Raw genomic sequence first — 23826 nt, 5'->3', positions numbered from 1 at the left:
AGTGGCTGTTCCATATTGTGTGCACCTTCTACATATGTATCTTACTGTACATATATCTGCATGTGTATGTGTAGTCACATATATATATATATATATATATCTATATCTATATCTATACATATATATCTATATCTATATCTATCTATATATGTGTGTGTGTGTGTGTGTGTGTGTTTGTGTAAATATGTATATCTGTATCTGCATATCTGTGTCTGTGTATCTGTATCCTGGGGATGTTGATGGCTTCCACATTTTACATTTCCTATGGGAGGCAGACTGTACTGCATGATATATTACCAATACCAGCCTGACATCATACAGGTGGGATGTAGTACTGTAAACATCTTGTGCCCATGTCAGGTCCTGGTTATGGGATCTGCAACACCTGGTAGTGTATTGTAGGGCAGACATGTTTGGCTGTGGGGGTGAGATGCCTATTTGTACAAGATGTATAGTGTGTGGGGCCTCTCATCCCAATTAATGGTGCATGTGGACATATGTGTTTTTGTTAATCTGCCATTGCTATCTACAGATGTATGGCCATCTATACATATATAGATATATATCTGCTCACATATATATAACTATGTTCTTATATACCTACGTAGATATATATCTGCGTACACATATGTAACTTGCTGTGTATATCTAGACATATAGGTGTAGACACATATATGTGTCGATGTAGGCATTTGCATGTATATATGTTCATATATATTAATATATACGTATATATTTTTAGAAATATGTATATATATCTACATATATAGGAATGTTGTATCTGTTTAGATATTAATATATTTACACACGCATCCATCTAGATGTTGGTATACATTCTCTGTACTGTTGCATGCCTGGACTGGAGGTTATGTTTCTGAAAGCATCAGATTTATTTATATCTGGCATGACTTAGTGGTAAATCAATTTGTTTATGGTGTGCAGAGTCCTGGGGTCGAGCCCTGTAGAGGCTGTTTACTTTGTTGCTGGGCAGAACATGGGCTGTAGGATACATAGTGGTTAAGGCACTTTAAAGCAGTTGTAAGCGGGTTTGCACAGAGCTAAGCAGTACTTACTTCCGGTTACAGTTTCTTACACTCAGTTAACTTCTACTTTGCTTGATCTGTGTAGGCAATGCTTACCCCCTCACAAATGCACTTAAACATGCTTACTAATGCTTACATATGCATACTACTGCTTATTTGTGCTTAAACCTGCTTACTAGTGCCTTATTCATTATGACACTGACACTTCACATGTGCATTTCCTGCAGTTCTTCACTTCATACATACATGTTTTTTCATGGGTTTTGCAACATAAATATTGATTATAACATGCTTTGCCATGTAAAATAGACTGCTACAATGGGACTCGAACCGGGAATGCCTGCTCATTAGGCAAATGCTCTGCCCACTACACTTTTGCTGTGCTGCTGCATTTGCATATATCTTCCTTGTTAGCCTCTTCAGCCTTTTAAGCTGCTTTAACCATAGCTAAGCGATGGGCACACCCGTGCACCTATGGTTAGCTATACTCAAATTTTTAAAATAAAAATAAAGGGGTTTCTTCATTTGATTTTTATGTACTGTTGCTGTTGTACACATGGGGGGACTGTTGGTGGGGAAATGAGGACAGCTATGAGCAATCTCGCTCATTTCTTAACACCTTTTGCTGTTCTACATTGCAGGGGGCATGTTTATTCTGAGAGCCCTGCTCTCAGATACACCCCCTGCACTAGTACACACTCCGTGTAAGCTTAGGAGCTCGGGCTGCGTGCCTTGTTAATATGCATGGTACGCTGCCATCCTGCTCCTAAACAGGCACTTCCGTGCAGGACTAAGCTAGTCCTGCATGGAAGATTAGTGAATCTGGGGGGTTTTCTTTGCAGCTCTATGACGTAAGTGTGGCAGCGCAGTTTTCTTAATACCAGACAAAGGTGAAATGGTGGAACCTGACTGATGAATCTTATATCACTAGTAATATAAAGTATCTGTTAGTGGGGCAGATTGCAACAGTTAGTAAAATAGCTATTTCTGAGTATAAACATAGAATTATTTTGGGAATAAACTTATCCTTACATGAGACACATTATGCTTTTCACTGAACTATTCCCAGTTCTGATAACATACACATGCTTGTCAGATATAACCACTAAAGCTGCAAAGGGAAGTCTACACAAGCAGCGTGAGTATACATTGACAACATTAGTACCTTTGCTGTTCTTGTCTACTGAGACACAAATCTAGATGACTTCATTGGTCTATAAAGAGAAGTGGGAAGAGCATCCCCAGTGTTGAAAAAAGCTGTTACTTTCTTGTGCTTATTAATTGCTGAATCTTTGCACCTAGTTCTTGCCAGACAAATCTCTGAAGAGATGTGCAGCACTGTGCGACAAGCGAATATTACTGTTGTCAATTTCAAGTCCCCACCCTCACTCCCTTCCTTTACACACACATATGTAAGCTATCATTATTTTGCTACTGGGACAAATGTAAACAACACTCAGATACACAGAGAAAATGTAGCAGTTTGCTTCCAGTCAGATAAAATAACTGGCCACAAACCCTTCCCACAGGGGCTCAAATATGACTGGAAAAAAAATGCTGCAATATAGATGACTTACTCATTAAATGTTGCAATACCATGCTGTCGGTTCACAAAGTATTATTATGCACATCTGTGTGACAAACACTTCTGAGAACAGCACCATTTACCCTGCACTTTATCACCATATAGTACACATTATGGTGCATTTAGGCTTATGCTATCATTTCTTTGACTTGCTGTTTAATAATTTTGCAGTGCTTCTGTTTTCTTTCCAGCAGTATATGCAGTAACAACCAACAACTCCCAAAATGTCTCTGTATTCAGAATTATGAATAAAAAAACATTAGCCGTCCATGACTGTGTACTGCTGAAACAAGTCAGATTCCTTGAACCTTGCAGTCCATATTGTGAAACAGTTTGCTGTTAAAACAGTGTAATTCTATGGTACATGGCACTGCATGATGAAATATATTAGAGGTTTACCTCCCTCAGCATAGTAGTGAATATGTTTTGTCTGTTTACTTTTTCAGTCTGGCTGCAAGTTTGTAGTGGTCTTCTACCAGTACTGCATTATGGCTAACTACAGCTGGCTACTAGTGGAAGGACTCTATCTTCACTCTCTCCTTGTTATATCATTCTTCTCAGAAAGAAAGTACTTTTGGTGGTATATCACGCTTGGATGGGGTATGAACAACGTTTTAACTTTCTTATAAGCTGTCATTCTGTGCATTTCTTTTAATTACTCCAGCATTTAGTTCTTATTTGGCCTAGATTGTTTGCAACATTAACATTATGTTTACATTTTAGGTTTACCTTCCGTTTTTATTATTGCATGGTCCATTGCAAGGCAACTGCTAGAAGATATAGGGTAAGTACTTGTTTGAATATTTAATGGGTGATTCATAAAGGTTACCACAAAGTGTACAATATGTCTAATATTTCTCTGAGTGAATAGACAGCACAAGCTTTGTGGTAGGGACGTTCTTAAATTCCGTACACTTTGTAGTAACCTGTATGAATACTCCCAATTATGTAATAATGAGAAATAATAGTCCTAAATAAGTTAATTAAATATGGCTTACCTTTCCACTATACCATTCCAGTTTAAAATAATTCAGTGGAATAGCAAGAAGTGTTACATTAGTACACAAGACAAAACCTCTATGTTATTACCACCACCACCCACAAGCTTTTTGGCCTATAGGAAGTATTATAAATATATTATTAAGTATTTAAGGCACATACTCTATTCTTGTGAATATTCATTTATTAGATAGCCATCAGTTTAAAGAGCATGAACCATTCTAGAAACACATATATAGGCACACATACCTACATGCTGATTTGCATATTTACATGTAACTTTTTGTTTTATTTATTTAATTATTTTCTTTCCTAGCTGTAAACTGAGGTGTTTTACACTGCAGACATCATGTATTTTCTAATGCATTAGCTAAGCACAGAATCTAATAGGTTAGAAGATTGTTCATACAGACTGTCAAGTCATAAACTTTATGGTGGAGCACATAATGCTCATTGGTGGCCATCATTCTATCCCTCAGAAGTAACCTTGTACATCATGGCTTACTTGGTGCATTCTTGGCAATACCATGAAGGACCCACCTGCTCTTAACAATGTGAGCACATTAGTAGACTTTCTCACTGAGCCAATAAAACAAAAAAGTAAAAAAAAAAATGTACTCCTGCATAGATTAAAAGAGCCCCCACTCATCCCTCCTCTCTGTGCCACCCATAGCCTGGATAGAATTTCTCAGCTAAATTTTAAAACGTTTTGATATGCCTGGAATATAAAAGCTGAGTTCAAGGTCAGGCATCTACCCATATCATTAATAAATGTTTTCCTTCCAATAAAGAATAATATTTTTCTTTAATATTCCTATCCATCCACTGGTGTTGAGTTGTATCGAACTCTAATAGTGACCCCATGAACAGCTGATGCCATCAACAGAGATTACTAGGTAAGGAAGGAGCAGAAGTAGTTTGTTGGGCCTTTCTTCTACTTCCATATCATAACCCCCACACACACACACACACACACACACCCACACACACACACATATGCATATGATTTGGAGTCACCAGTTTACCTACTGCATGTCTTTAGGGATATGTAAGGAAATCAGGGGGCCCAAAGAAAGCTCTCACAAATGCCAGATGCTTGTGCAAACTCTGCACAGAGGCAACCCAACAGACAACTAAACTGGAAGACCTCCTGCTTTGAGGTGAGAATACTGCTCATTGCAGCACTGTATCTTCATCTTCCATACTGAGGACTAGCTAAAGTCTTCATTCACCTCCCATAAATTTGTTGCATCTCATCAACACAGTACCTCAAAATGGCTTGCATGCATTTGCTTGAATCACACAAGCTCGTAATTTAGTTACTTAAGCATAAAATCTCAAGTTGGCAGTTGTTCAGTTGACGCTGCTTGCTTCACTTTGCAGAGCAATTGTGGTTTCTAGGTAGTGCTTTGTGGGTGGTTCAGTATCACAGCCTTTTATGAAAAAAAAATAAAACACGTTAAACAATTTTTCTGAAATTCAGTGATTTCAAAAGGTATGTAATGAAGTAATGGGGACATGGGGGAGCACGGTCTCCTTCATGGCCACACAACCCCCTGAAAAAATAGTTTTTATATGTGTCACATGTGCCCATGCACATATTTTCAGAATGTCTGCACTCAAGGGACAGGATTCATAGAGATACTCAGCACTTCAGTGCAAGCTTTGCACAGTTAGGCAGCACTATTTGTTGATATAGGAAGGCATGACATATCCAAATATCCCAGATGAAAAAGACAGCAATATAGCAGTAGATTCAGTTCATACTATATAGGTGTAGCTCTCTGAATTCCTAAGACACCAAATATGGCAACATCTGGTGCACTCATTATTAACTGCTACCTTCTCACTTTCCTCATCTTTTTTTACCATGGTTAAACAAATTATTCAGATGTTCAAAACTACCTCACTTGCTTATGATAACCTCTCAGTATAATACCTCAAAATCATGATAAAGGCCATATTGCACCCATATCTGTACTAATAAATCTCTCCCTTCAAGAAGCTGTAGTTCCCAAACTCCGGAAACAATACTCCATAATCCCCTTATGTAAAATGTTAAATCCAGACCAATGGTTTTCTTATTTTAACCACCCTATCCAACCCCTCTATCCAAAGTACTTGAAAATGTGTCTTACAGTTAGGGGCTATCTAAAAGCATTAAGTTACTTTACACAGTGCAACATGGCTTTTGACTTGGCCACACCACAGAAACAGCATTACCAACTTTCAAACTATATACACAGAAAGTGCAATCGTTGTAAAATGATTACATCCCTATTTATAGATCTGTCAAAAGCATTTGATATAATTTCATACTCCATACTTTTACATATCTTCATGGAACTGGGCCTCATCAAAAGTACATTCAACTAGTTCACAAGTTAGCCCAGCCAGCAAAGCCAAGGTGTACATCAGGCAAATAACAGTAGATGTGCCACGAGGATCAATATTAGGATCTTCACTTCTTCTTCTTTCGGCTTTTCCCAGTTAGGGGTCACCACAGTGGTTCACTTGTCCACTCGTGATTGGCAGTGGAGTTTTACGGTGTCGAGTTGCCAGCCCAGCACCCAACCTTCCACAGAAGGCACACACATGCACACACTCATGCCTAGTGCCAATTTAAAGTGTCCAATCCACCTACAGCATGTCTATGGGATGAAACTGGAGCACCCGGAGGAACCTACGTGACCACAGGGAGGACATGCAGACTCCACACAGAAGGCACCCCAACATCGAACCGGAGAACCTCTTGCTGTGAGGTGGCACCACTAACCTCTGCACCACCATGGCCGCCTAATATTAGGATCTTCACTCTAATATAATTATAAATGTAATGATTATAGTCTCTCACCTAGTAAATCTAATCCAATATGCAGATAACTCAGCATTAATATGTGCCTCACTGTCAGTCAAACAACTCCAAGCTTACCCATAACACTCCTATACAAAAGTAAAAAAACTGATTAGAGCAGTCTGGACTACATGAAAAATCCTGATAAGTCTAAGCATCTTCTTTGCACCTCCAATCCAGCAATAACTAGTGTATCTTAATCATGCTATAAACTAGTAATACTAGAATCAAGTTCATACAAAATACAAAACTGGTAGTAAAGACTGACTAAAATGTAATGTTTAGTTAATATATACAACATACAGTTATAAAACTGGGCTCCTGTTGTATGCCTGAGGGATGTGCATGCAGGCCACAGAACTCTAACAATTTAAGATAAATTACAGGGAAATGTATATTGAAATATATATTACATTTGGATATTTCTGAGTGCTGCCTTTTCTCTGAGGTAGAGTGATTGTGGAGTTAGCATGTATAAATAATGGGGCTGGGGGGGGATGCCACCTCTCCCACATTAGAAAGTGGAGCAGGGCTTGCCCCCTGCAAAAAAATACTTTTAATGTATAACAGCTAGTTTCACACATCTCTGTCATTTTAAGAGAATCACATTTAATTTTGCATAGTTTCAGTGCTTGCTCTCAAATTCCAGTAGGTTGTCCAGAAATGCCATGGCAAAAACTTAGACTCCTTCTCTCTCTGTATGTGTCAAGTGAATATGCAACTGTTTAGATGCAGTACAGGTTCGGGTCTATATCACGTGGTCAAAAGCTAATAATAGCGAACGACCACAACATCGAAAATACCAGAACTGAAAGTTGATATTGTGGGGTTGCACTACAGTGTACATAGGGGTATTTGCCTTTTCCTCACTGTAGTGCAATCTCGGAGTTGGTATATATATTTAGCAGGGAGGGAGTGCAGCCCCTCATAATTGCAACTTTGAGTTCTGGTGTTTTCGAAGTTTTGGTCGTTTGCTATTATTAGCTTTCAACCATGTGATATAGACGCTACAGGTTCATAGGTGGTCACTAAGCTAAATAACTACAAGGGCCTTTTTAAGCGTAGCTATACACCCCAAATCTTTGACAAGTTCTGTTACCCTTGATAAGTGTAAGCAGGGACTTGGGAGGGGAAACATTTACTATCAGTGTCCTGGGAGATGAACCATTTACAGGCTGCCTGTGTGCATTAGAGACATAGGTGTCAAACCAGGAATGAATTTCCTGTACCCCATCCAGAAAGCCAGGGATGAATTTCCTGTTCCCCATCCAGTTGTCCAAGTTACACTTGAATTGTTTAGGGAGTAACTCTGCTTCACATGGAAGGGGACACTGTTCCAAATAAGGGGTAGGCTCTGGGATACGCAGCTGTCTGTCCAGCAGGTCCTTAAGTCTTTAGAATGGGTAATTCTGGTACTTTATATTTTGCAGATATGCAGGAAGTCCATCAGAGTGGGGTCTGACAGTGCCTTGTATGCCAGACATATCTCCCCTCAACAACCTGTAGGAGACAGAATAGGGCCTTAATGTGGTCTGCATAGGGCATGTTACTTACTCTCTGTATTCTTTAAGAGAAAAAACTTTGCGGGCATTCTAGTTGTTGGATATGCCTGATTAGGTACATACCAAGGGGGACATTTTACTCAATAATAGGTTTGATGAATGCCCAATATGTACATGCTTCTTTACTGTGTCAGACCTGTCCTAATGGACCATGTATGTAAGTCCACAACTTCCATCTGTCTACATCCAAGTCTCATCTATGTCACATCAGTCTTCTCTAACTTACACTCCTGTCATCTAGCCAGACTGGAAGAAAGTTATAGTGAAGCTGCAAAGTCTGAAAACAGCTACAGCAACAATTCTCTTCACTGCATTGTAGCAAAGTCTCTTAAAGCATTAATATTGATTGGTAGTCAAATAATTAAGTGTGATATTCCTGACTGCCAGCATTCTGGATCACAGTTTCAAAGTGTTCTGAAAAAATGTGTAGCTGAGCAAGAAAAACAGGTTTTGTATTCCATACTCAGCTGCAGAGATTGTTTCGTAATTAATAATTTAATGTGCCTTGTCACAGAAACTGAATAATATAACTACAGACATATAACAGAGATTAAGCTACAGCAAAACAAAGCAGTGTACATGAGGAATGCATTTCAAGCATTATCTCCTGCAGATCAGGAATAGTCCATCAGTTTTTACGTGAAGTGAAGGTGAGTAAGAACAAGGCTTCCAACCTTAAAAATTAAATTGTGAGCGTACAAGTTTTTATGCAAAAGCGGTTACAGACCTGTCAGCATTTAACAGAGTTTTAAGCTTGTATTATCAATTAATGAAGGAGAAGTTCATGATCAGAAAACTGCACCAGAAAGTTCACTGTGAAGCAATGTTGCTATGTATCCTTAACCAAGCAGGTGCAAGCTATTCCATTTTTTTCCTTTTGCCAGTATAATAAATGGAGATCCATAATTGCTAGCCATTATGGTCTTGGAATCTTATGCATTTAATAAAAATATTTGGTAAGTATGTCAGTGAAAATAAACGTAAATGCACTTTGGTAATGTGAAAATAAATATATTTTATATGATCTGTACCACATTATATGTTTTTTTTTCCCTTTTTCTACTAAAGGTGTTGGGATATCAATATAAATGCTGAGATCTGGTGGATAATTAAAGGACCTATAATTTTGTCCATTTTTGTAAGTATGAAACCAATGAATAATTTTAAAGTAGTAACACTTAATGCAAAGATATTCTTTCTTGTAGTCTTGGTGGTTTTGAAATTTTATAAATTTACATGCTAACCCAATGAGATCAAATGCCTCAAGAGCACCAGAAATGTAAAACGGTATCAATGAGATTCATTCTCAGGCCTCCAGATTTGTAGCCAGAAATCCTTAGTCTCTGCTATACTGTCTCACAGTAGTGTCATTTTGTTGTAGCATGCAAATTTCTCATTCCAGATTTAATACTGCCAGCAGCTCTTTTTTTTTCATGAATAGCTTTACATATAATTTAAGGTGTATTTCCTTGAGTCACGGTGAGTGCACAGATTTCAGGTGCAGCATCCACATCTTAATGAGCCATCATGTACAAAACAGAGGCTGATTTTGTCATCCATAATTTTCACTTCGTCATTCGATATCGAAACCCTGAATCTTTCTTCCTTCCTTTCTGCCATTTTTTCATATATCAGCTTAAACAGATTTATGAGAGCTAAATAACAGAAAACTCATCTTAGTTTGAAGTCAAAGGATAAGATGAATCCTGAGAGTTCAATAAATCTATCAGCAACCTGATGGAAATGTAGGCATACTGGTAAACTAGGGCATAGCCTTCTAGAACTACCTGTAGTGGTACCTGGTTACCTGTAGTCAAAATAGTAGATATCCATTCGCTAGTTGAAGTGCATTGGGTCATATATCTTTACATGCTAGTGATAAGGCACAGAAAATTCACGTGACTGTGGAACACATTCTTTTTAGAATCTACTCTGAATAAAACATCATGGAAGCTAGAAGATCATTCCCATTGTTTCTGCCGTGTACTGACAATTCAGACAAACACCTATACACTATATGGTATCAGAAATAGGGTAATATATTAGCAGAAGTGAAAAATATGTCTGCAGAAGTAAGGATGTAGATCTGTTTCACCGGTTAAAGTGTTTTGAAGTGAAGAAGTTGAATTTTCAGTAGACAATTGCACTGCTATAAGGAATTTTTGCAGAAAACTCAAAGTTATTAAGAGCAAAATAGCTGAGAAGCCTGAAAAGTACAATGTACCATGGTTCTATATTTTGCTGAAAATGAAACTTCAAAGGTATTTCTAAAATTTCAGGATAAAAGACTTCAATAATATTAAAATATCAGTTAAGTGTTTTCATTCATTTGTAGAACTTCATCAGAAATGTTAACATCAGTTCTTAAATCATTTAAACACAATATGTAAAATGGTCCTGTGACAAGTGTTAACAGTTAATAATAAAAGTAAGTATAAATCCACTATATTTATATATATATATATATATATATATATATATATATATATATATATATATATATGTGTGTGTGTGTGTGTATATACACACACACACATATATATATATATATATATATATATATATATATATATATATATATAGATAGAGATATAGATATATATAAATAGGTCTACATCTTCTTATCGAATTGTCACTTTACCAAATGGTAGTTCGCCGAGACCAGTACTTCGAATGTGCAAATCTCCGAAAACACACTTCACTGAAACTAAAATCACCAAACAGATTTGCAGACTTAATATACCTAATCCAAAAGTTCACACACAACTGCTGTACTAATATATTACGTGATTCTTCCAAAAACACCCAATGTAAAATAGCAAATGCAAAACTATCAAACAAGCTGTAAATAAAACATTTCAAGACACACACCACTACAGTTCACACTTCTAATTCACACTTTCAATACACTTCCAATTGTTATCACGAACTCCAAACACCTGCATTTATTTTATTGTAAAACACTTTCTAAAACTGCTTCTCAACTCTAGCTAAGAAATAGACACACAAAGACACATTTTCTAGTATTTATGCAGGGGGCAAGCCCCCCTGAACTCCCCCATGTGGGAGGCTGCGTCCTCACACCCCCGCAAATTATATATACCAACTCCGAGATCGCACTACAGTGGCAAAAAGGGTACATTTCCTTTCCCTTACTGTAGTGCAATCTCCAATTAAAACTACCAGCTACCAATGCTATGAACATAATTCTCCACATCCTCAATATTTTAAAACACCCACTGTCAGATTTGTCAAGCTACAAAATAGTACGTAGACTGAGAAGGTGCATAAGGACTATACTTCTATCTAACATTCCTGAACCACCAGCTTAATGTTAACTCCTTTGCGTAAACAGGACTCAACAAACTCAGCTGTCAGAATACTGCACATTCGAAGTACTGATCTCGGCAAACTATCATTCAGTAAAGTGACAATTCGATAAGAAGTAGACCCATATATATATATATATATATATATATATATATATATATATATAAAACATTCAAACATGAAGTTTTAAACTGTAACCATACTGTCTTAAAAATCATAGCATTTATAAAGTATAAATGGTTATTAATTGAGATAAAATCATTTAATCCTGGCTTTTGATCAGTCCTCAATAATAATAGCCAGTGTGACTTTATTCATTCTTACTTGTCTTCTGCATTGCCTCCTCTTGCACGATTGTTCATCTTTTCACATGTAAAGAATACCATTTTAAAACCATTACAAGTTTTCGAATATTAAGAAATGTATTGTCCATATCCCTTTTTTAATTGAATAAATGTGTTCATATGTTCAGGTTCATAGCTTCCATTCTGTTGTACCAACATAAAAGGGCCCACAAGTAAAGCAACTTACCAGGTTAACCACCCCTTTTTTTACACAGTTGTATTTCCCTTTACAAGTAATAACTTTAGGATATGAAGCAATGGTGGTATTCACAGCATCCATCATAAATACACACTGTGAACAGAACCCACATTTCGTCATGTCATAACAACTTGTTAACCTTTTTAATTTTGAGGTTCTGCTGCCCTTTCTTTAAATTGGAATTACTAGTTTTCTTCTTTTATATACAGACTCTAGTGCTGCCTCTAGTTTGTCAAACATCCTATGGACTGAAAAACAACTAACCAGTTTCTCTCAGTTATAGGTTCAAAGGTCCATAGGTCTGTACTAGGCTAAATACCATGAGGGGGGACATGTATGTATGGGGGAACAGGAAATTCATACCTAGTTTGGCATCCTTGATAAGTGTAAGCAGGGTCTTGGAAGATGAAACATTTACAAGCAGGGGTCTGGAATATAAACCATTTACAGGCTGCCTGTGTCCATTAGAGACATAGATGTCAAACTAGGTATGAATTTCCTGTTCCCCCATACGTACATGAATTGGGTTAGGGAGAAACTCCATTTCATATAGATGGGGAGCCTGTTCTAGAGTAAGGGTAGTCTTTGGGAGGCATATCTGTGTCTCCAGTAGATCCTATTTATAACACAGGCAAGATGTAAGCCTTTAGAACTGGTAACTCTGGTGTTTGTTTTGCAGTTATGCAAGAGGTCCATTAGGGTGGGGTCTGACAATGCCTTGTATGCCAGGTATGGCTGTCCTCTCAACAGCCTGTAGGAGACAGAATACAGGGATAGGACCTTGAGATGGTCTAAATAGGACATGTTACTTACGCTCTGTATTCTTGTAATAAGGAACCTCTGTGGATGTTCCATTTGTTGGATTTGCCTGGTTAGGTACATACCAAAGGGGGCAATGTACTCAATGATAAGTCTGCTGAATGCCAGATACTGTGGGCCTTGGGCCTAGATTCCATACCTTTGTTTAGAAGTGGCACAACATAGAATGATTTTCTCATTACTGTAAATATGCGATGGTCAAAGGCTAGATTACTGTCTATGTGTGTTCCAAATTCCCTAGGGTTGTGTTGTCAATATGTTAACTACCAGGGGTGGTTGACTTTAACTACCAGGGATGGATGACTTCCTAAAAGGTATAGTATGCATTTCTTGTCATTTAGTTTTAGTCCATGGCTCTGACACCAGTTATTTGTCTGTATCAACCCTTCCTGGAGAACATTTGTGTCAATGGGGGATTCAGTCACTGCTCCTAATTTGCAATCATCTGCAAATTTAGGCAGCAAGAGGCCCTTGACATTGGCCTTCACTTCAGAGAAGTAAATGCCACAAAGAAGTGACCCCAGGACCATTCCCTGAGGGGCTCCACTTGTGACTGGCCTCTTTGTAGAGGTAGATTCCCCAGTTCGGACCTCCTATGTCCTGTCTGTGAGCCAGCTGGCTATCCACCAAATGACATTAGGGTTTATATCTAACCTCCTGTGTTTGTCAACAATGCCAGAGTCGGGTATTGTGTCAAATGAATGGCCAGGTCAAGGTAGGCAGTGTGAACCATTTTGTCCTCATCCATTGCTTTGGTGGCCTTCTCAAAGAAGTCCAATAAGTTGAATAGGCATGACTTGCCCTCTTACCTCAAAAATATTGTTACCATAGGACAATGCCATACCTTACTAAAGTTTTTCTTGATGGACTTTTCACTATCTTTCATAAATTTAGTATGTGGATCCCTTATGATGGTTTAAAGGCAGTACTTTTTTTTCTGAAACACCTTTCAGTATACCATAAAGAAGCACTGCAGGGTATCCCCTATCAAAATATATTTTTTAATTTTTCTCTCTGCACTACAAACTATTGGTCATCAGAGACCAAACTAGATAATCGTATTGCCTGACACTTCACTAAATTTCTTTTCTGCCATGCAGGATGACTACTTAAAAAATGAATATCCATTACAGAAGTATCTTTTCTGTATATTTTGGATTCAAAACACTGGTCATTATCATTCTTAGTTATATAGACATCCAAATAATTTATAACATTTCTATTCTTTTCACAAGTAAATGTTTAAAAATCTACAGTGAAATTTATATAAACAGGAGAAATTCATTAAGCCCATCAACACCGTCTGTCCACAGAACAAAAACATCATCGGGGTATCTCAAATAGATGACTATTTTAAACAAAAAACTATTAGAAAAATAATGCAATTCCCATCACCACATACTATTGACAAACAGCAAAGTAAAAGAGCCACCTATTGTACCCATTTAACCTGTTGAAAGTATTCGCCTTAAAAATTGTTTTTAAACAATATTCATACATTCCTTGACTACCAACATCTTGGTATGCATTAAAATCTTATCATGAAGAAGAGTTTTATAAAGCCACTTCATACCTATGTGGTGTGGTATAACTAAAAATAGATAATTTACATCAATAGTAGCAAAGATGTAACTAGTTTTGTAAGTAATATGTGTCATTTTGGTCAAAAATTACATGTCCTTCAGAATATGGAACTTATTATGAAAAAAAGTAACATTCTATCTGATAGCATTGCTAAAGACTCACTGTTATACCACCAGAGGCTACAGTTAGCCTTAGGAGTGGATTCCACACATCCTTATGTGTTTTTGGAATACCAAAAATGGATGACACAAGAGGGTTCTTTTCAGCAAGAAAATTAAATACATAATCAGATAAATCATATTCATTTTTTCAGTTATTCCATCCATAAACTACTCTTATTGTTGTTGTTGGTCTTTACCCTTAAAATAATTTCCACACAAACATCTTTAGCTCTTGTGTCATCCATTTCTGGAATTCTAAGAACATATATGGATGTGAGGAATCCTACTTAAGGCTGATTGTAGTCTCTGGTAGGACTAAGCCTTCAGCAAAGCTTTTAGATATAATGTTTTTTTTCATGATAAGCCCCATGTTCTGAAGGATTCATGGGAAGTAAAATACTTTCAACAGGTTAAACGGGTTGCAATACATGCTCTTCTGCTTTGGTGTTTGCCAGTATTAATATGTGGTATAGGGAATTGAATTGTGTTTTAATAGTAGTTTTTTTAGAATACCCTTTATTTGAGATACTTGGATGACATTTTTGTTCTATGGACATGCAATTTTGGTGTGCTTAATAAATTTCACATATTTATCAAGGTTACTGTAGATTTTTTAAAATGTACTTGTAAAAAGAACAGAGAAGCTATACATTATTTGAATGTCTGTTTAAGAATGATATTGACCATTGTTTTGAGTCCAACCTGTACAGAAAAGACATGTTCTCTAGTGGATATTTACATGTTTTAAATAGTTGTCCTGCATGGCAGAAAATGAATTTAGAGAAGGGTCAGGTAGTATAATTACCTAGGTTAGTCTCTGAGAACTAAACGTTTGTTGAGAGAGAAAAAATAAAAAAGTATATATATTTTTTGATAGTGGATACTAAGCAACATTTCTTACTGATGATCATTGAGGCTGCAGAAAAAAGCAGTACTGCCTTTAAGTCCATCCTAAGGGATGTATGTACTACAAGTATGCACAGCAATTAAACTTCCATCAAGAAATATTGTAATAATACTATGATGTTGCTCTTTGGTAACAACATTTTAGAGATAAGAGATGTAAGTGAGATAAACTGGGCAGGTGAATTTGAGTCCACGGGACTTTTGAACAAAATTAGGGCAGCACCAAATTATGTGTACAAAATAAGGCAAACCTTTAAGGCTATTTGGGAGAATGGACAGCATGACTTCAAAATGTAAAGGGTCAACAACTGCTTATGTAATGACAAAATGTGTGTCCTGTTCACAGAGTAGATTTATAACAGACACTGTGAATACCACCAATGCTTCATATCTAAATAAAAGATCTTACTTGTAAAGGAAAATAAAACTGTGCAATAAGGGGGTGGTTTATTTGGCAAGTTGCTTTACTTGTGTTTCCTTTTATGGTGGTCAAACAGAATGGAAGCTACAGACTCAAATATATGAGCACATTTACGCAATTAAAAAGAGGGGGCATAGGCAATACATTTTCTAAATATTCTAAAACCTGTAATTTTTTTTAATGTATTTTTATACTGGAAAATGTGAGCAGCTGAGAAAGAGGGGACAGTTATTAGGGCAAGTTAGAATTAAAAGTGTTACACTGGCAAATGCTAAATACTGGTCAAAAGCCAGGATTAAGTGATTTTATCTCAGTTAATAACCTTTTACACTTAAAAGCAGAAACATTACATTTTTTTAAGATTGTATGATTACAATTTTCAGTTTTATATATATATATATATATATATATATATATGTTTTAAAAAATTGATAAGGACAGACAACACCACAGTCTTGTGGTACATCAACAAACAGGAGGCACTCATTCATACCCCTATGCAGAATGACTTTGGAGCTGTGTGGGAACCCTGTAGCACTCAGCATACAACATCCAGTTACAGGCAATATTTGTACCGGGAAAAGAAAAATACTCTAGCAGACATATTAAGCAGAACCACATAGGATGCTTGCGAATAGGATGCTACACCCGGTTGCATCTTCAAGACCATCTCAAAGAAATGGGGAATGACTCAGATAGATCTATTAAGCTTCCCCTCTCAATCACCAGCTCAAAATTCTGCTTTACAGGACATTCCACCCACTAGCATGGAAAGTGGATTAAAGCTCTCCTTCGAAAGCTGGAAGGCCCTAACAGCATATGCATTCCCACCTCTTCCCTTGATACACAAGGTATTACTAAAAATCAAGGAAGAGCGTCCAAGGATAATCCTGATAGCTCCAAACTGGCCAGGAGACAACACTGGTACCCACTGCTGAGGAGCATGTCTATAGGAACAATATGTGGCCAATACCCTGATGCCTTTGATGTTAACTCAGAACAACTTCAGCATCATGCATGTCAAACTCTAAAAACGTTGCAACTGACTGCATGGAACATCACATAGCAGCAGCTAATCTAGAACTTTCCCAAAGAGTTAAAGACATTATTCTTGAAGCCATAGCCAGACCTTCAACAAGAAGGAACTATGCTGCAGGGAGGAAAATGGAAAGGAAGGTTTGTCATTTGGAGTACTGAAAGAGAGGGAAAAGATGTGTCAAACATAGATATGCCCCTAACATTCTCTCGAGTATCTGGCAGAACTTCTACATTCAGGCCTGTCCTACTCCTCCATCCAAGATACATGCATCCAGCTATATCAGCAGAATACAGCTTTGATTCACCTGTTTTTCACACCCTTTACTCCAGGCAGTTCCTCAGAGGAATCAAGAATGTAAAACCTCCAAGGAAACCACCATTGCCAGCTTCTTGGGACTTGAACTTTGTGCTAGAAAAGTTGACACTATCCTGCCCCGAACCAGCAGCAACAGCAGACCTACAGCATCTATCATTGGAGCTTTAACTGCCTTCCTACTGGCAATAACCTCAACCAGGAGGGTTTCTGAAGCTTCAGGCCCTAATGGCAGTACAACCCTTCCTAATCTTCCACCAAGATAGAGTGTCCATGAGGACTAATCCTACATTGTTAGCATGCCTAAGGTGGTATCCAAGGTGTGTCTTTAAACCAGGCAATCCACCTACCTACCTTCTTTCCCAACCCACAAAACAGAGGGAAAGAATCACTGCATACCTTGGATGTACATAGAGCAGCCTACGCTACTACTTGGACAAGAACAAAAGTAGCAGAAAAAACTGACCAGCTTTTGTAGCCTATGCAACAGGAAGGGAAGGAAAAGCTATTTCCAAACAGACAATCTCCAAATGGATGGGAAATTGCATACGATTCTCAATTACTCCTTCCACTTGGAAAACCAATTCCACAGAACATAAGACCTCATTCTACAAGGGCAGCTTAGCCACTACCACAGCTTTCTTATGAGGGAGTGGCAACCAAAGAACATTATTGAAGCGGCTACTTGGACCTCCGTGCATACATTTGCCAAGCATTATAATTTGCCTCTATATTCCAGATCCCGAGCAGGGTTTGCCACTGCTGTACTGCAAGGGATCCTAAACACATAATCTAGTTTTTTCCTCCTCCCTAGTTGGCTACTTGGTATTCTACCCAGTTGTTATGACTGCAGATGCATCCATGAAGGACATAAATACAGTTTTGCCTGCCATAAAATGTAGATGTCGAACTGGATAGCATCTGCAGTCAGAATCTCTCCCTCCTTCCCACTCTGTGGTACTCCTAGGGTGTTTACCCTCCTAATAGCTAGCTGGTGGGGAGTCTTTTGTATGGTGTATTTTGTTTGTATATATGTACATACATGCTTATTTTTGTGTTTACCTCTATCTTTTTGAAAACATTGGCATTTATCAAATTTTAGCAACTTCAAGAGGGAGCTACTGGCATCTGGGGCAGAAACACTGAGAAAATGAAGCGTCGGCTGATGCCTGCTATACCCGAAGACCAACAGAGATGATGGCCGGGTGAGAAGTCGCGACATCAGCGAGCTCAGACTCCGGACTTTGGAATCCGGCCCGACTGAAGGGCTGCCTGACGACAGGACAACCCAGTTGTTATGACTGCAGATGCTATCCAGTTCGGACATCTACATTTATGGTAGGTACAAAACTGTACTATATGAAGCAATGGTGGTGTTCACAGCATCCATCATAAATACACACTGTGAACAGAACCCACATTTCGTCATTTCATAACAACTTGTTAACCTTTTTAATTTTGAGGTTCTGCTGCCCTTTCTTTAAATTGGAATTACTAGTTTTCTTCTTTTATACACAGACTCTAGTGCTGCCTCTAGTTTGTCAAACATCCTATGGACTGAAAAACAACTAACCAGTTTCTCTCAGTTATAGGTTCAAAGGTCCATAGGTCTGTACTAGGCTAAATACCATGAGGGGGAACATGTATGTATGGGGGAACAGGAAATTCATACCTAGTTTGGCATGCTTGATAAGTGTTAGCAGGGTCTTGGAAGATGAAACATTTACAAGCAGGGGTCTGGAATATAAACCATTTACAGGATGCCTGTGTCCATTAGAGACATAGATGCCAAACTAGGTATGAATTTCCTGTTCCCCCATACATACATGAATTGGGTTAGGGAGAAACTCCATTTCACATAGATGGGGAGCCTGTTCTAGAGAAAGGGTCGTCTTTGGGAGGCATACCTATGTCTCCAGTAGATCCTATTTATAACACAGGCAAGATGTAAGCCTTTAGAACTGGTAACTCTGGTGTTTGTTTTGCAGTTATGCAAGAGGTCCATTAGGGTGGGGTCTGACAATGCCTTGTATGCCAGGTATGGCTGTCCTCTCAACAGCCTGTAGGAGACAGAATACAGGGATAGGACCTTGAGATGGTCTAAATAGGACATGTTACTTACGCTCTGTATTCATGTAATAAGGAACCACTGTGGATGTTACATTTGTTGGATTTGCCTGGTTAGGTACATACCAAAGGGGGCACTGTACTCAATGATAAGTCTGCTGAATGCCAGATACTGTGGGCCTTGGGCCTAGATTCCATACCTTTGTTTAGAAGTGGCACAACATAGAATGATTTTCTCATTACTGTAAATATGCGATGGTCAAAGGCTAGATTACTGTCTATGTGTGTTCCAAATTCCCTAGGGTTGTGTTGTCAATATGTTAACTACCAGGGGTGGTTGACTTTAACTACCAGGGATGGATGACTTCCTAAAAGGTATAGTATGCATTTCTTGCCATTTAGTTTTAGTCCATGGCTCTGACACCAGTTATTTGTCTGTATCAACCCTTCCTGGAGAACATTTGTGTCAATGGGGGATTCAGTCACTGCTCCTAATTTGCAATCATCTGCAAATTTAGGCAGCAAGAGGCCCTTGACATTGGCCTTCACTTCAGAGAAGTAAATGCCACAAAGAAGTGACCCCAGGACCATTCCCTGAGGGACTCCACTTGTGACTGGCCTCTTTGTAGAGGTAGATTCCCCAGTTCTAACCTCCTATGTCCTGTCTGTGAGCCAGCTGGCTATCCACCAAATGACATTAGGGTTTATATCTAACCTCCTGAGTTTGTCAACAATGCCAGAGTCGGGTATTGTGTCAAATGAATGGCCAGGTCAAGGTAGGCAGTGTGAACCATTTTGTCCTCATCCATTGCTTTGGTGGCCTTCTCAAAGAAGTCCAATAAGTTGAATAGGCATGACTTGCCCTCTTACCTCAAAAATATTGTTACCATAGGACAATGCCATACCTTACTAAAGTTTTTCTTGATGGACTTTTCACTATCTTTCATAAATTTAGTATGTGGATCCCTTATGATGGTTTAAAGGCAGTACTTTTTTTTCTGAAACACCTTTCAGTATACCATAAAGAAGCACTGCAGGGTATCCCCTAAAAACATATATTTTTTAATTTTTCTCTCTGCACTACAAACTATTGGTCATCAGAGACCAAACTAGATAATCGTATTGCCTGACACTTCACTAAATTTCTTTTCTGCCATGCAGGATGACTACTTAAAAAATGAATATCCATTACAGAAGTATCTTTTCTGTATATTTTGGATTCAAAACACTGGTCATTATCATTCTTAGTTATATAGACATCCAAATAATTTATAACATTTATATTCTTTTCACAAGTAAATGTTTAAAAATCTACAGTGAAATTGATATAAACAGGAGAAATTCATTAAGCCCATCAACACCGTCTGTCCACAGAACAAAAACATCATCGGAGTATCTCAAATAGATGACTATTTTAAACAAAAAACAATTAGAAAAATAATGCAATTCCCATCACCACATACTATTGACAAACAGCAAAGTAAAAGAGCCACCTATTGTACCCCTTTAACCTGTTGAAAGTATTCTCCTTAAAAATTGTTTTTAAACAATATTCATACATTCCTTGACTACCAACATCTTGGTATGCATTAAAATCTTATCATGAAGAAGAGTTTTATAAAGTCACTTCATACCTATGTGGTGTGGTATAACTAAAAATATATAATTTACATCAATAATAGCAAAGATGTAACTAGTTTTGTAAGTAATATGTGTCATTTTGGTCAAAAATTACATGTCCTTCAGAATATGGAACTTATTATGAAAAAAAGTAACATTCTATCTGATAGCATTGCTAAAGACTCACTGTTACTACCACCAGAGGCTACAGTTAGCCTTAGGAGTGGATTCCACACATCCTTATGTGTTTTTGGAATACCAAAAATGGATGACACAAGAGGGTTCTTTTCAGCAAGAAAATTAAATACATAATCAGATAAATCATATTCATTTTTTCAGTTCTTCCATCCATAAACTACTCTTATTGTTGTTGTTGGTCTTTACCCTTAAAATAATTTCCACACAAACATCTTTAGCTCTTGTGTCATCCATTTCTGGAATTCTAAGAACATATATGGATGTGAGGAATCCTACTTAAGGCTGATTGTAGTCTCTGGTAGGACTAAGCCTCCAGCAAAGCTTTTAGATAGAATTTTTTTTTCATGATAAGCCCCATGTTCTGAAGGATTCATAGGAAGTAAAATACTTTCAACAGGTTAAACGGGTTGCAATAGATGCTCTTCTGCTTTGGTGTTTGCCAGTATTAATATGTGGTATAGGGAATTGAATTGTGTTTTAATAGTAGTTTTTTTAGAATACCCTTTATTTGAGATACTTAGATGACATTTTTGTTCTATGGACATGCAATTTTGGTGTGCTTAATGAATTTCACATGTTTATCAAGGTTACTGTAGATTTTTTAAAATTTACTTGTAGAAAGAACAGAGAAGCTATACATTATTTGAATGTCTGTTTAAGAATTATATTGGCCATTGTTTTGAGTCCAACCTGTACAGAAAAGACATGTTCTCTAGTGGATATTTACATGTTTTAAATAGTTGTCCTGCATGGCAGAAAATTAATTTAGAGAAGGGTCAGGTAGTATAATTACCTAGGTTAGTCTCTGAGAACCAAACGTTTGTTGAGAGAGAAAAAATAAAAAAGTATATATATTTTTTGATAGTGGATACTAAGCAACATTTCTTACTGATGATCATTGAGGCTGCAGAAAAAAGCAGTACTGCCTTTAAGTCCATCCTAAGGGATGTATGTACTACAAGTATGCACAGCAATTAAACTTCCATCAAGAAATATTGTAATAATACTATGATGTTGCTCTTTGGTAACAACATTTTAGAGATAAGAGATGTAAGTGAGATAAACTGGGCAGTTGAATTTGAGTCCACGGGACTTTTGAACAAAATTAGGGCAGCACCAAATTATGTGTACAAAATAAGGCAAACCTTTAAGGCTATTTGGGAGAATGGACAGCATGACTTCAAAATGTAAAGGGTCAACAACTGCTTATGTAATGACAAAATGTGTGTCCTGTTCACAGAGTAGATTTATAACAGACACTGTGAATACCACCACTGCTTCATATCTAAATAAAAGATCTTACTTGTAAAGGAAAATAAAACTGTGCAATAAGGTGGTGGTTTATTTGGCAAGATGCTTTACTTATGTTTCCTTTTATGGTGGTCAAACAGAATGGAAGCTACAGACTCAAATATATGAGCACATTTATGCAATTAAAAAGAGGGGGCATAGGCAATACATTTTCTAAATATTCTAAAACCTGTAATTTTTTTTAATGTATTTTTATACTGGAAATGTGAGCAGCTGAGAAAGAGGGGACAGTTATTAGGGCAAGTTAGAATTAAAAGTGTTACACTGGCAAATGCTAAATACTGGTCAAAAGCCAGGATTAAGTGATTTTATCTCAGTTAATAACCTTTTACACTTAAACGCAGAAACATTACATTTTTTTTAAGATTGTATGATTACAATTTTCAGTTTCATATATATATATATATATATATATATATATATAATATGAACATTTTAAATGTGTGTGTGTGTGTGTGTGTGTGTGTGTGTGTGTGTGTGTGTGTGTGTCTAGGACTCTCCATCGAACACACTTTCACAAAAAAATAAAAAAATAAAAGACTACTCACATTTATGTAGGGGGCAAGCCCCATGCACCCCCCATGTGGAGGGACTGTGCCCCCACACCCACACTACTTTAATATTCTCACTCTGAGATCGCACTACAGTGTGGAAAAGGGAATATTCCCTTATCCCCACTGTACTTTGATCTAAGCAACAGTTTGTTCAGTTGTACAATCTACACCTCATGTTGAGGTACAACTAAGCCTACATGCAAACAACTGTTTGCTTACTTACCTTCTGGCGAAAGTGCATTTTCGATAAAATGCACTTTCAGAAATTTCAGCTCGCCCATTTACGTTTTGGTGAAATGTGTGTTCGATGGAGGGTCCTAGATCCTTACTCCATACACACACACACACACACACACACACACACACACACACACACACACACACACACACACACATGTATAGTATTTACATCAACTTTTTATTATTATTTAATTGAGCAGTGTTTAATAATTATTTTAACTTACAAGATTAGACACATGCTTTGTTTGTATTTAACTGATGGAAGACTTGGTTTTAACAGTTCTGATGAAGTTCTACAAATGAACAAAAGTGCTTACGTGTTGTTTTATTATTATTAAAGTTTTTTTTTTTTTTTTATCCTGGAAGTATGTAGTGACATTTATTGTTTTCTATCCTTTGATTGTTACCTTGTGGCAAAGGGTTCTGCTTTATTTAGGAATGTTATTTTATTGAAGAGAGAAAAAGACAAAATAACAGCAAAAAAAAAAAAAAAAAAGATAGGTAAACTTCACTGTTGTTATGTCCTGCTGATAACCAATGTTTTACCCATTGTATTATGTATGGATTGACAGTTAATGCTTTTCATTTTCCAGTTATTCCTTTATGAGGAATCACAGTGAATGTCTTTGTAAGGTCATGATGAAGACATAGTTTAATGTTATTGGCTAAACCAACTGT

General features: G+C 37.3%; 1 protein-coding gene across 1 annotated transcript in view; it reads left to right on the top strand.

Moving 5' to 3' along the window:
- SCTR (secretin receptor) overlaps nt 1-23826 on the top strand; it is a 427481-nt gene that overhangs the window by 76303 nt on the left and 327352 nt on the right. The window contains exons 4-6 of the mRNA XM_044073676.1: nt 3075-3228; nt 3352-3412; nt 9112-9181. Of these exons, the coding sequence (XP_043929611.1) occupies nt 3075-3228; nt 3352-3412; nt 9112-9181 (285 nt within the window). The remainder of the gene's footprint in view (nt 1-3074; nt 3229-3351; nt 3413-9111; nt 9182-23826) is intronic.

The sequence above is a fragment of the Protopterus annectens genome, chromosome 6.part0 (assembly GCF_019279795.1).
Source record: "Protopterus annectens isolate FY-2018-M chromosome 6.part0, PAN1.0, whole genome shotgun sequence".
Lineage (NCBI taxonomy): Eukaryota > Metazoa > Chordata > Ceratodontiformes > Protopteridae > Protopterus > Protopterus annectens.
This window is presented reverse-complemented; position numbering and strand designations above follow the sequence as displayed.